The sequence below is a fragment of the Cherax quadricarinatus genome, chromosome 5 (assembly GCF_038502225.1).
Source record: "Cherax quadricarinatus isolate ZL_2023a chromosome 5, ASM3850222v1, whole genome shotgun sequence".
Lineage (NCBI taxonomy): Eukaryota > Metazoa > Arthropoda > Malacostraca > Decapoda > Parastacidae > Cherax > Cherax quadricarinatus.
The window spans coordinates 3860768-3876097 of record NC_091296.1 but is presented as its reverse complement, the minus strand read 5'-3'; the positions used below and the strand labels follow the sequence as shown (position 1 = coordinate 3876097).

Here is a 15330-nt window from a genome sequence, read left to right as displayed (position 1 = left end):
CATTATATTTAGGCTATGTGTGCATTTACACTTTTTTTTTACACATGTCTTGAGGACAAAATGCTACAGCCATACAGAAAAAACATAACCAATGTAAATAAGGACCCCAATGTAAATAAGTAAGGAACCCAATGTGAATAAGTAAGGAACCCAATGTGAATAAGTAAGGAACCCAATGTGAATAAGTAAGGAACCCAATGTGAATAAGTAAGGAACCCAATGTGAATAAGTAAGGAACCCAATGTGAATAAGTAAGGAACCCAATGTAAATAAGTAAGGAACCCAATGTGAATAAGTAAGGAACCCAATGTGAATAAGTAAGGAACCCAATGTGAATAAGTAAGGAACCCAATGTGAATAAGTAAGGAACCCAATGTAAATAAGTAAGGAACCCAATGTGAATAAGTGAGGACCCCAATGTAAATAAGTAAGGAACCCAATGGAAACAAGTCACTGACTTTTTTTTTGGGTCATCCTGGGTAATTTAGACATATGTTACTATGGATGATAATCTATGTAACTGTATTTATGTGTATCTGTACCTAAATAAACTTACTTATGTTGATTTAACCCATGAAAACCCAATGAAGTTATGAGTTGACAATTATTCCAGCCATGGTGCTGTGGGTTAACAATTATTCCAGCCATGGTGCTGTGGGTTAACAATTATTCCAGCCATGGTGCTGTGGGTTAACAATTGTTCCAGCCATGGTGCTGTGGGTTAACAACTATTCCAGCCATGGTGCTGTGGGTTAACAATTATTCCAGCCATGGTGCTGTGGGTTAACAATTATTCCAGCCATGGTGCTGTGGGTTAACAATTATTCCAGCCATGGTGCTGTGGGTTAACTATTCCAGCCATGGTGCTGTGGGTTAACTATTCCAGCCATGGTGCTGTGGGTTAATTGTTCCAGCCATGGTGCTGTGGGTTAACAATTTTTCCAGCCATGGTGCTGTGGGTTAACAATTGTTCCAGCCATGGTGCTGTGGGTTAACAACTATTCCAGCCATGGTGCTGTGGGTTAACAACTATTCCAGCCATGGTGCTGTGGGTTAACAACTATTCCAGCCATAGTGCTGTGGGTTAACAATTATTCCAGCCATGGTGCTGTGGGTTAACAACTATTCCAGCCATGGTGCTGTGGGTTAACAATTATTCCAGCCATGGTGCTGTGGGTTAACAACTATTCCAGCCATGGTGCTGTGGGTTAACAACTATTCCAGCCATGGTGCTGTGGGTTAACAACTATTCCAGCCATAGTGCTGTGGGTTAACAATTATTCCAGCCATGGTGCTGTGGGTTAACTATTCCAGCCATGGTGCTGTGGGTTAACAACTATTCCAGCCATGGTGCTGTGGGTTAACAACTATTCCAGCCATGGTGCTGTGGGTTAACAACTATTCCAGCCATAGTGCTGTGGGTTAACAATTATTCCAGCCATGGTGCTGTGGGTTAACAATTGTTCCAGCCATGGTGCTGTGGGTTAACAATTGTTCCAGCCATGCTGTGGGTTAACAATTGTTCCAGCCATGATACTGTGGATAGAAAATTGTTCCAGCCATGGTACTGTGAATTGACAATTGTTCCAGCCATGGTACTGTGGATTGACAATTATTCCAGCCATGGTGCTGTGGGTTAACAATTGTTCCAGCCATGGTGCTGTGGGTTAACAATTGTTCCAGCCATGGTACTGTGGGTTAACAATTGTTCCAGTTGTGGAAAATACTGTATATATTTTCCAGAAATTCAGTATTTATATGTATATAGATGGCCATACTGTATTTAATAACATTTATGTCATAGAAAACAGAAAGCCTGCGTCTGCGCAGAAGGAGAGTCACCATTTTGTTTGAATTGAATAAAATGTTGTGAATAATGGGAAGAATTTTTCGTGCTCTAGAGGTTAAAATTGTGTTGACACCTCTCAAATAGGAGGCGAAATTGTTGGATGTGCATTCCTGCATAACTTGAGATATCAGACGACTGGACAAGACAGCTCCAGGAACCTCAGATAAGTCTTATGTAGTAACCTGGCCAGTGTTATTTTCATAGATAGACAGTGAGGTTTTCTGAGTATGATACACATTAATCTCCAGTCAAATTGGTGAGTGATATTAAGATATTTTCCTTCTGTTGTATAAATGTGCATATATATAATTCTTTATTATTTTTAATATACAGTCCACAAATTTATATATTTACCTGTATTCCTGGTGTATGTATATTTCATTTATAATTAATAGGTCCAGAGCAACTTGTGGTTATGACAGTGGTAGGTGTCGAAGGGGGACATTTTTTGCGACCTAGGTGTCCCAAATTCCTACTTATCTAACTGATAAATAATAATTATCTTTGTTATTTACTGTTATGTACATAATGATACATTCAGATAAATGCAGTTTTCCACACCAGTCATGGTACTGTGGATTGACAATTGTTCCAGCCATGGTACTGTGGATTGACAATTGTTCCAGCCATGGTGCTGTGGGTTAACAATTGTTCCAGCCATGGTACTGTGGACTGACAATTGCTCCAGCCATGGTGCTGTGGGTTGACATTTGTTCCAGCCATGGTGCTGTGGGTTAACAATTGTTCCAGTCATGGTACTGTGGATTGACAATTGTTCCAGCCATGGTGTTGTGGATTGACAAATTGTTCCAGCCATGGTGCTGTGGGTTGACATTTGTTCCAGCTATGGTGCTGTGGGTTGACAATTGTTCCAGCCATGGTGCTGTGGGTTAACAGTTGTTCCAGCCATGGTGCTGTGGGTTAACAATTGTTCCAGCCATGGCACTATGGATTGACAATTGTTCCAGCCATGGTGCTGTGGGTTAACAATTGTTCCAGCTATGGTGTTGTGGGTTAACAATTGTTCCAGCCATGGTGCTGTGGGTTAACAATTGTTCCAGCCATGGTACTGTGGATTGACAATTGTTCCAGCCATGGTGCTGTGGGTTAACAATTGTTCCAGCTATGGTACTGTGGGTTGACAAATTGTTCCAGCCATGGTGCTGTGGGTTGACAAATTGTTCCAGCCATGGTGCTGTGGGTTGACATTTGTTCCAGCTATGGTGCTGTGGGTTAACAATTGTTCCAGCCAGTGCTGTGGGTTGACATTGTTCCAGCTATTGCGCTGTGGGTTGACAATTGTTCCAGCTATGGTGCTGTGGGTTGACAATTGTTCCAGCTATTGTGCTGTGGGTTGACAATTGTTCCAGCTGTGGTGCTGTGGATTAAGTTGTTCCAGCTATTGTGCTGTGGGTTGACAATTGTTCCAGCTATTGTACTGTGGATTGACAATTGTTCCAGCCATGGTGCTGTGGATTGACATTTGTTCCAGCCATGATACTATGGATTAACAATTGTTCCATCCATGATACTGTGGACTGACAGTTGTTCCAGTCATGATACTGTGGATTGAAAATTGTTCCAGCCATGATACTATGGATTGACAATTGTTCCAGCCATGATACAATGGATTGACAATTGTTCCAGCCATGATACTATGGATTGACAATTGTTCCAGCCATGATACAATGGATTAACAATTGTTCCAGCCATGATACTATGGATTGACAATTGTCCCAGCCATGATCCTATGGATTGACAATTGTTCCAGCCATGATACAATGGATTGACAATTGTTCCAGCCACGATACTATGGATTGACAATTGTTCCAGCCATGATACTAGGGATTGACAATTGTTCCAATTATGATACTATGGATTGACAATTGTTCCAGCCATGATACTAGGGATTGACAATTGTTCCAGCCATGATACTAGGGATTGACAATTGTTCCAGCCATGATACAATGGATTGACAATTGTTCCAGCCATGATACTAGGGATTGACAATTGTTCCAGCCATGATACTATGGATTGACAATTGTTCCAGCCATGATACAATGGATTGACAATTGTTCCAGCCATGATATTATGGATTAACAATTGTTCCAGCCATGATACTATGGATTAACAATTGTTCCAGTCATGATACTATGGATTAACAATTGTTCCAGCCATGATACTATGGATTAACAATTGTTCCAGCCATGATACTATGGATTAACAATTGTTCCAGCCATGATACTATGAATTGACAATTGTTCCAGCCATGATACTATGGATTGACAATTGTTCCAGCCATGATACTATGGATTAACAATTGTTCCAGCCATGATACTATGGATTAACAATTGTTCCAGCCATGATCCTATGGATTGACAATTGTTTCAGCCATAATACTATGGATTAACAATTGTTCCAGCCATGATACTATGGATTAACAATTGTTCCAGCCATGATACTATGGATTAACAATTGTTCCAGCCATGATTCTATGGATTGACAATTGTTTCAGCCATAATACTATGTATTAACAATTGTTCCAGCCATGATACTATGGATTAACAATTGTTCCAGCCATGGTATTATTAGTTCATTCTTTCAAAATCTAACTTCTTGATGCACTGTTGTATGACGCTGACTGAACCTCCTCATTACAGTGTGCTCAGCACCATTTTTTTCCATAAGAAACTCCTCTTACAGTGCCACTCTGATTATACATATATAATTTTAAAAATTAGTTGTATATATAGATTAATTAATCATATTTTACTGCTAAAAACATTAATAATAAAAGGACAACATTGGCAACTATGAATGTCATATGATCAACACCACTGTCAGATGTAAAATAATAAGTGTAATTAAATAAAATATGAGTATGTGAATAAAATTGTATACTAGTTTATCTCATGTTTCAGTATATTTATTTAAAATTTCAAGAAAGTGGGGTAATAAAGCAGAATTCGGGTTTAATGGTGGGAAATATGAGGTACGAGCACTGGGTGGAGGGTGCCGGCAGCAAGCAGCATCACCTGACACTAGTAAACAAGATGGGAGCTGCTGTGGTACCTGTTGCTGTTGTTACCGGGTTTTGGGCCATAATTGGCATTATATTGCCTTTTATCGTGGCCAAGGGTCCAAATAAAGGGTAGGTATTCTTCGCCGCTGTAAAGATTTTTATATATGCATGTGTATCTATTCACATTTGTGATGTTTGAAAGTGCGAGTTGATCTAGTGGCCCAAATAATATTTATTTCTACAAGTACATGATACAACTTATACAGACCATAGTTCACATCAATGACATACTACTATAGAGAAAGTCACTTGTTATGCTGAGCATTTCCCGCAAATTAGGTCAATTTTGTCGCCAGGATGCGACCCACACAAGTTCACTAACACCCAGGTACCTATTTTACTGCTAGGTGAACATGGACAGCAGGTGTCTTAAGGAAACACGTCCAGATGTTTCCAACCGTATCGGGGATCGAACCCCGGACCTGAGTGTGTGAGGTGAGTGCACTTGGGATCGAGCTACAGGACGCCTTAAGATGGAAATATGTCACATTGTTTAACTTGATCGGGTTATCCTGATCTAATTCCACATAATGTACAATGTAGGTGAATCTGCAATATATGTAAAACTTCACTCTGCCAGTCTTATCATTATGTAAATATGACACAATGTGGGGTTATGGCATTTTATTTACAAAGACCTTTCATCCTTGATAGGCACCTAAAGTCAGTTCCTGATCAGCCGGGCTGTGGCTCGTACGTTGGTTTGCGTGCATCCAGCGGCAACAGCCTGGTTGATCAGGCTCTGATCCACCAGGAGGCCTGGTCACAGACCGGGCCGCGGGGGCGTTGACCCCCGGAACTCTCTCCAGGTAAACTCCAGGTAATCTGCCAGGGAATTTTGCCAGTTCACAGTTATTAAGCCCTACCATTGTATTACCATATATTCATCGCCATGTTATCCCATCCACTTCCGGGGTTATTGCTGCCTTAGTCTTATAATGGCTTCTTTTACCCAGCTAAAGGTTCTATAGCTTTGGAGTTTTCTTGGCACTTCCCTCTCTGTTACAGGGTGACATTTTCTCTCAAAATACTTAATCTAGTTGACTAGTACTGTTCATTACTTTTACAGGTCAATAAGAAAATTCTTTTGACCTCTTTTTAATAGTTTTGTAAAATTGGATTTCCATGCAGTGTCTTTGCCTTTCAAAATCATCATCATCTTGTTTCAGTCTCTCAGTTCTCTCTCTGCTACCTTAGCATGTTCTTAATGGGGTTTTTTATAACCACATAACAGCATTTTAATGTACTTTAAAAAATCATGATTATCCTCTTCAGTGGCTCTTTTCATATTTATATCATACTACACTCGGTCCATTTGAATTTCACTCTGTTCATTTGTATTTCACTCTGTCCACTTGTATTTCACTCTGTCCATTTGTATTTCACTCTGTCCATTTGTATTTCACTCTGTCCATTTGTATTTCACTCTGTCCATTTGTATTTCACTCTGTCCATTTGTATTTCACTCTGTCCATTTGTATTTCACTCTGTCCATTTGTATTTCACTCTGTCCATTTGTATTTTGCTCTGTCCATTTGTATTTCACTCTGTCCATTTGTATTTCACTCTGTCCATTTGTATTTCACTCTGTCCATTTGTATTTCACTCTGTCCATTTGTATTTCATTTTGAAAAATTATATTTTTTTTCTTTCTTAGGGTGATACAAGTAGTGCTGGTGCTGACTGCATCAACATGTTGGCTGTTGTAAGTAGCTTTTAAATTCTCTCAGTCATTCAGAAAATATGTTCAGTATAGTACATCACTGTAGGTTTATACTATACCACTAGTAATACATTTTGTGTAATTCTTGCTAAACATTGAGTAAACAGATTTTGCTGAAGATGGTTTTTGTGTGGCGCAAGCTGTATAAGGACGATAAGAAGCACTTGTGCAATATTTGGGTAGCTTTATTGTGGAAACGTTTTGTCAGCCAGTGGCTTCGTCAGTCCAAAACAAAGAACATTGGAAGATGTGGAGTTTGAGGTAATCTGTCCTTCCACCTTTCTTCTTTGCTTTGAACTGATGAAGCCATTGGTTGGTAAAACATTGCCGTGAAAAAGATACCCAAATGTTGAACAAGTATCTCATTAATTTGTCAGTTTTCTAAGATATTTATAAAATAGCTGTATAATATTTGCAAACTTTGGTCTGCAGTAAATTCATTATCATGGAGATCAGAGGGAAATTTATTTCAGGGTCAATATTAGCACTAATGGACTATAATATAAGCAGTAAGAAATTAGTGATGAGGAAGAGTTAGAACTACCCAATGCTGTACTTCTAATAATAATAAAAGTGTTTTTAACATTATTATAAGTGAAAAATACCGAATACTTCAAAGTAATAATTTTACAAAGAATGGTGATATAATAAAAAAAACAGTAAACAACAAAGTTTAACCCTTTGAGGGTCGACAGGCCCTCTCCGAAACTCGTTCTCAGGGTCGGCCAAATTTAAAAAAAAAAAAAATTATTTTCTCTTATGAAAAGATAGAGAATCTTTTCCCGATCATAACGACACCAAAAGTTTGAAATTTGATAGAAAACTTACGGAATTATGCTCTCGCAAAGTTAGCGGTCTCGGCGATGTTTACGGATCGGCGATTTTGCCCACTTTGAGCCCCATTTTCGGCCAATTTCACTGTACTAGTCGACAAAAAACATAAATATTTCGCTAGAACTCCATTTTTTCTATCGAATGGGTGCAAGAAACCACCCATTTATAAATTCAACTATCCAGTACAGTGGTCAGAATTTAGCAATTTTGCCAATTTCACACAAATTTCAAAAGATGCCAATTTCGGAATAGGGTCCAGAATAAACAAGAAAGACATTCCTGGCACTAAAATGACATTTCCTCTAGTCATTAGTCACGTCTCAAGGCCCCTCTTATATTCTTTTGCTTTCCACTTTGAATTTTTATTCTCACAAAAAATATAAGATTTACTGTTATGCAGACTACTGCATTAGTGTAAAAAATGGTATAAATATTATTGGTGCACTTGTGAAAGAATATTAGACTCACCAGTTGACGTGTATTGCACGCTTGGCACGATTTGTTTACTTTTGAAGTTTGGTAAAAATCGAACATTTCTGCTACTTTGAGCTCAATTTCAAGGCACCTTTCATTGTAAAACCAGTCAAAATCATCTCAATTTCAGTAATATGTCTTCCATTCTATAAAATGAGACCAAGAAAACTAGAATACAACAATAAATACTATACGAAAATACACTGCAAAGTCGCTGATTTATTAAAAAAAAATGGAAAAAGTTTTTTTTTTCTCATTATGCACCGTGTGCTGCAGGATTTTTTTTAGACTGCGCACACTGACCACATAGACCCATTCTTTCATATGAAGGCCTACCAGCTTTCTCCCACTAGATTTGAGGTCGCTAGAATTTATGAGTACTAGTACGTCAAAAACCCCTACGCGTAAGACGTACTAGTACGACGAAAACCCTCAAAGGGTTAATGACCCCATGAGAGATGTAGAATGAGGAAATATCATTGTGTATGAGTGGAAAACAGGCATAAACAAAGATGACATGAATCAAGAAAACACTAGACGTAAGAGTAAATACAGATTCTCATGTTTAAACAGACTTGTCTATGAGTGGAAGAATCTGCCAAGTACAACAGTAAAACAAGCTGAAACATTGGGGAGCTTAAAAAATAGGTTAGACAACTATGCGTATGAGTGAGAAGGATTGGGTTTGATTAGGATCTGCATGTCATAAAGGCATTGAAGCTTAATTTCTTGGATAGCTTCGGGAATAGATTGGACAAATACATAGGTGGGAATGGTTGGATTTGAGCATGACCTCCCTAGTATGAACCAGTAGACCTGCTGCAGTGTTCCTCCATTCTTATTAAACTTGTATAGTACTATTCTAATAATACATAGTGTAATTTATTAAGGAATATGTACATGTATATAGTAAGGCTTTGACATTACCAACTTTGGCATTATTAGGTATTTTTATATTTATTAACTTCAGTTTATGAAAATAATGTTAATTATCTGTAATATTTATTCATTTTTTCTCCAGGTATTATCTCTGAGGTTTATATCTCTAAATATATATATATGTATGCTGACAGTTTATTTTAATTCTTACTCTAGGGTATTCTTGACTGGTGGTGAATAGGTGACCTGCAGTTTCAGTTACGCCTCTTGTAGTTATTAAACTTTAAAGCCAATTAACCAAATTTATCTGAATATAGTAGACAATTTCATCTCAAAATTATCATATTCCTTGTTTAACATTTTCTGGTTTAGGTAGGAAATGTATATTGTATATTCACTATGTAAGGTAGGAAGGACTCCCTAGATGCAGTTGTACATCAGCACTTGTCTTTTTTCTAGCTGGCTTCTTTCTTATATGCATCAGATGAACCCTCTCATTGGACCACAACTGCACAACACAACCATTCTGGCCCTACTATACCTTTGGGTAAGTGTCATTATTTCCTCTGGGTTTTGTTAACCATCACATAACCTTACTAAGGATGAATTAGACACAAGTGCAGCACTTGGGTATCTTTATCGAGGAAATATTCACCACACAGTGGCTTTGTATAGGACTGATGAAGCCACTGTGTGGTGAAATATTTCCTCAATAAGGATACCCAAGTGTTGCACATGTGTCTAATTTATCAACTTGTCAGGTTTCTGAATCATTTATCTACACTTACTAAGGATCATTACAGAGAACATGCACTAGAAAGATTTTCTTTGCAAACAGTGTTAGGTCAGTTTAATGTGCCATAAGATGGGGGGGGGGGGTAGCAAGTGCTACAGCCACTAAAACAAGACACTTTAAGATGAACTAAATATAGTGGACCCTCAACATTCGATACTAATCCATTCCTGAGAGCTATCGAATGTCGAAAATATCGAAAGTCGAATTAATTTTCCCCATAAGAAATAATGGAAATCAAATTAATCCGTGCAAGACACCCAAAAGTATGAAAAAAAAGTTTTTACCACATGAAATATTAAGTTTAATGCAATAGAATAATTACAATAACAACAATAACAATAGATTAATAACAATAGAATAATTGACACTTACCTTTAATGAAGATCTGGTGATGATTGATGGGATGGGAGGAGGGGAGAGTGTGGATGGTGTTAGTATTTAGAAGGGGAATCCCCTTCCATTAGGACTTGAACTGGCAGCCTCACCATGCCTTACCAAACTGTGTATGCCACTACGATTCTTAAATCTTTCAAACCAACCTTTGCTGGCCTTAACTTCACTCACATCACCACTAGTTGCAGGCAATTCTTTACCAAATCATCATGCAATCCAACACACGCACTCCACTTTCGTACTTTGCAATTATCTCTTTCTTCATTTCAATAGTCATTAGCATGTTTTTTCTCGAAGGGTTGGCACTAGAAGCTTTCTTGGGGCCCATGGTTACTTATTTTGCAGAAACAAGCACCAAAAACAGTGATAATATGGATAATATGGAATGTACCAAATGTATCCTTAGATGCATGCACACTGGCTGGCTTGTAAACACTGGCACACATGGGGCAGTTCAGGTCACACATGGACACGTCTCATACGAATCGTATCAAATGTCGGGTTTTCCATCGAATGTTGAGGCGAAATTTTTGCGTTAAAATGCATCGAATGTCGGATTTATCGAATGTCGATGCCTTCAAATGTCGGGGGTCCACTGTACTGAAAACAGGATACCTTAAGATGAGCTTTGCTTCTGTAGCTACAAATAGGTAATCATATTAATAGAAATGTACAGTAGCTTTTGATGTATCTGTATATATATGGAGTTTTATCAGTACGTTAGTCCCAATTTTATGGATTAAAGTACTACAGTGGACCCCCGCATAACGATTACCTCCGAATGCGACCAATTATGTAAGTGCGTTTGTACGTGTATGTTTGGGGGTCTGAAATGGACTAATCTACATCACAATATTTCTTATGGGAACAAATTCGGTCAGTACTGGCACCTGAACATACTTCTGGAGTGAAAAAATATCGTTAACCGGGGGTCCACTGTATATTGTTAATGTTAGTGTGTAGCTAAATTATAGCCATAATGGTTCTTGTATATTAAATACAGCTAAAAAATCATTAGGATAAGTAATCCATTTTCTCACTTAGTATTGCTGGATATGATGATTCAGTCTGAAGTCTCATTCTTTTCATAACTTCTCCATTCTCATCTTAATGGTACAAATAAAGTTATACAAGACAACAAACCTCTGAATTGTCTATTTGAAAGGAATTCTCTTGTCAAAAGTAGGATCACTACTTAGGCACAAAATTTCATGTAACAAGAGGTATACCTTCCCTTTCTTTAGTTGATGTACAATTATTCTTCTTTCAACAAACTGGCCATATCCCACCGAGACAGGGTGGCCCAAAAAAGAAAAAAAAACAAAAGTTTCTCTTCTTTAGTAATGTATACAGAAGGGGTTACTAGCCCCTTCCTCCCAGCATTTTAGTCGCCTCTTACGACACGCATGGCTTACGGAGGAAGATTTCTATTCCACTTCCCCATGGGGATATGAGGAAATAAACAAAAATAAGAACTAGTAAGTAAATAGAAGAAAACCCAGAGGGGTGTGTATATATATATGCTTGTACAAGCATGTGTAGTGTGACCTAAGTGTAAGTAGAAGTAGCAAAACATACCTGAAATCTTGCATGTTTATGAGACAGATAAGACACTAGCAATCCTACCATCATGTAAAACAATTACAGGCTTTCGTTTTACACTCGGCAGGATGGTAGTACCTCCCTGGGTAGTTGTACACCTAGATGGTGCACAATTGTGTATGTTAAATGTTTTGTTATACTATGTTAGAATTATGAAGGAAAAATTGGTATTTTATAACTAGAAGAATGTCATGGCTGTTTGCTTAGCTGACATTTTGGCTGAACATATTTATTCTATTGTTATGAAGGATATGTTCCTATGGAGGTTATGCATCACTTCCTGAAGTCTGTGTGACAGAGTCAGTTTTAGACGTTTATAAACTGACAGTAGTTGACCCCGTAGTATAAGGTGCAAGTCACATCTTGCACTATAGGTAGGGAGAACCTTTTCTTCCTTCAGTATAGATTTAATAAGACATTATCAATAATTTTAGATACGACAATATCTGCGTGCCTCTTCAAAGACAGTAATTATGTATGAATGATGGTGAAAGTTTTTTCTTTCTTTTTGGGTTTTTCTTCTTTTTGGGCCACCTGCCTCAGTGGGAAATGACTGACATGTTAAAAAAAAAAAATCGACAGTTTTGAAAGGGAGTATTGTATTATACTACACATTCCTGTAGTTAAATACATTAATGTTAATTGGCCCTATCTTATAAGAAAATCAAATAGAATGGAATGGAATTTTAGGAGAAGGTAATACAGTGGCCAAATAGATAGTGCACCAAGGATAGTAGTTAAACATGGTGTGTAAATGACTACAATACAGTGGACCCCCGGTTAACGATATTTTTTCATTCCAGAAGTATGTTCAGGTGCCAGTACTGACTGAATTTGTTCCCATAAGGAATATTGTGAAGTAGATTAGTCCATTTCAGACCCCCAAACATACACGTACAAACGCACTTACATAAATACACTTACATAATTGGTCGCATTGGGAGGTGATCGTTAAGTGGGGGTCCACTGTATTTTTATTTTTGTAAACTTGTGAGTGCTTGTCTTTTTTAAGCAACATGATCTAAATATTTTTCTTTCTCAACAGGATGGGAACATAACATTGGAAGACTTACAGGCTTATCAACCTTCTGATGATTATGCCCATTCAGCAATTGAGTGAAGCTTATCTAGAATAAATTTGGAACTGAAGATATGTGGCCAATTTTTTAATATTTCTTGAACCTTCCATAAGATATATTATTGTAGAAATATAACTGGTATATAATATCAGTACTGTATATCATGTTTAATAAAATTTAATGTAAACTTCAAGGTAGATTATGAGTTTAATATTTCTGTATTTCTTATTTGTTTGCATTGCAATAATTTGTTAAAGATACAGTAATATCTCTTGTATTGAAAGTTTATTCACATTTGGAAAATACAAATGTTTTATGTATTAGCATTTTCCAGATACATTAAATAGAAAAGCTTTGTGATAGAATTTTTTTTTTTTTTTCAACAAGTCGGCCGTCTCCCACCGAGGCAGGGTGACCCAAGAAAGAAAGAAAATCCCCAAAAAGAAAATACTTTCATCATCATTCAACACTTTCATCTCACTCACACATAATCACTGTTTTTGCAGAGGTGCTCGGAATACAACAGTTTAGAAGCATATATGTATAAAGATACACAACATATCCCTCCAAACTGCTAGAAACTGATAGAAATATTTGTTGTAAAAGTCTCGTGTTACTGTATAACCAACCTTAATTTAAAATAACATTTATTCTTGCTGTGTTATTGAAGCATTAGTGTATGTAATGCTGATATATTCATAGTAACTTCCTTACATCTCAGGTTAACTGCATGTTCTTGATACTGCAATGTATAATTTAGTTGTTACCCCATTAACTGCAATCCACATAAATTTACGCAGGGGACCAAACTGTGTGGTGTAAATTTACATCTTATTTTCATGCTTCCATATTTACCGCCCGTCAACTTTGATGCCTCCATTCAGTAGTTTAGGTGTCCTACCACCTTGTGTCACCTGAGAAAATGTAAGGCCAATCACATCGTAACAGTGCTTCATGGGTAACAATGCTTCATCACAGGTAAACAAGATTTGTAGTACAGTAGGACTCCCGTATCCACTGGTCTGATATCTGCAGTTTCAGTTATTCATGGTTTACCATGGCCTGAAAATAACCCTTAATTTTGCTTAATAATAATGGCCTCAAAATGCAAAAGTAGTGATGGTAGCCGTGAAGTCCTTCCCATCAATGAAAAAGTGATAATTCTCCACTTATTGTGTATACTAATTTATCAGTCAAACTTTATAATAGGTATGTCTAGGACTTTCTTATAGGGTTTTCTACTATCCACATTTTTAGTATCTGTGGCAAGTCCTTGTAACTTATCCCTGTGGATATGGGGGTCTTACTGTATGCCACCCTGCATCTCTGACTGATTTCCATGTTTCGGCGGGTGTCATACCTTGAATAAATTGTAATATCATTGGGATTTCCTTGTAGATAGTGTTAGAAGATGAAAGCAATCAATAGAAACAAGAAAAAATTATATTGTATATGCTGTATTGGGCTATGCATTTTCCCTTAGTTTCAAGCAATGAAGCACATCTAATAGTATAAGAAACTAGGGTACATAGTGTTTAAACTTTTTTTTTTTTTTTTTGCAAACCTATCATAATTTGGCATAAATAAATAGGGAAGTAAATACCATTACATATGTTTATTTACAACAATGTTGCCAACTAGTGAATATTCTTTGCTAACTTCAGTATCACATAAAGCTAATTTTTTGTAAGATTTCATTTTTTCACAGTTCAGCAACATGCTTTTGAAGTGTTTTTTGTCTTTCAAAAGTTTGTTATGCACAAGAAAAACTGTCAGTCTGCCATATTTGAGCCAAGTTATATTTGTGTTAATTACCTGTTATAACCTGTATACAAATTGCCACCAATGATGATTGATGGTGTTCAGTGCTACTTACAAGGAACATATGTAAACAGAGGTGGAGGATCTTGCTTTTTTACTCCTACAGTAAATGTTATTTCTTTAAGACTGAGAATATATTCTCAGCAAAAACAAAAATATACAGGTTTTTTTGAGTGTATGTAGTTAACTTTGTAAATATTGACATATTCCACTGTCATTTCTCCTTAATGATTTAAAACAATGAATGGTTTATTGTAAAGTGGGAAGTGGTGTAACATATTTTAAATATATATCATTTATAGACTGTATTTTACTTTCTTTCTAATCCTTGGTAATGGAACAGTTCACAACTAATCCACAGATTGTAAATGAAAACTGGATAATGATTCTGTTCTTCCTAGGTTTTTATTACTTAACACAAAGTCACTTACCGAGGTAGGGTTACCCCTCCCTCACCCTCAAATAAAAAAAAAATTAGTTCAAGTGGTTTTCTTAATTGAATCATTCAAGAAAAATAATGGTTCATGATACACCAAAACATCCAGTTTTTATTTCTCATTTGTGGTGTAATGCAAATGTTTGTAATACTGTAGCATACTGTACAATGGGGTTCCATTTCTAAGAGTAGGTCAGTAAAGAAATTGGTCATTAAGCGAAGAGCATACTATACTGGTAGTGGGTTTGTGTCAACCATCTTTAGATATTTATTTAATGTCACCTTTGCTCCATTTGTAACATTTTTAGTATATTTTTAAATGTTTATACAGTAGTATACTGTATAGTAAACAGAACAGAGGA

The 15330-nt window shown here is 36.9% G+C and overlaps 1 protein-coding gene across 1 annotated transcript; it reads left to right on the top strand.

Annotated features, from left to right (window-relative positions):
* Positions 1-4821: 4821 nt before the first annotated feature.
* LOC128684905 (V-type proton ATPase subunit e 2) lies at positions 4822-14838 on the top strand. Its single transcript, XM_070099040.1, has 4 exons — positions 4822-5000; positions 6589-6636; positions 9301-9388; positions 12678-14838. The coding sequence occupies exons 1-4, from the start codon at positions 4825-4827 to the stop codon at positions 12750-12752; spliced, it is 387 nt and encodes a 128-aa protein (XP_069955141.1). The 5' UTR covers positions 4822-4824; the 3' UTR covers positions 12753-14838.
* Positions 14839-15330: the final 492 nt, after the last annotated feature.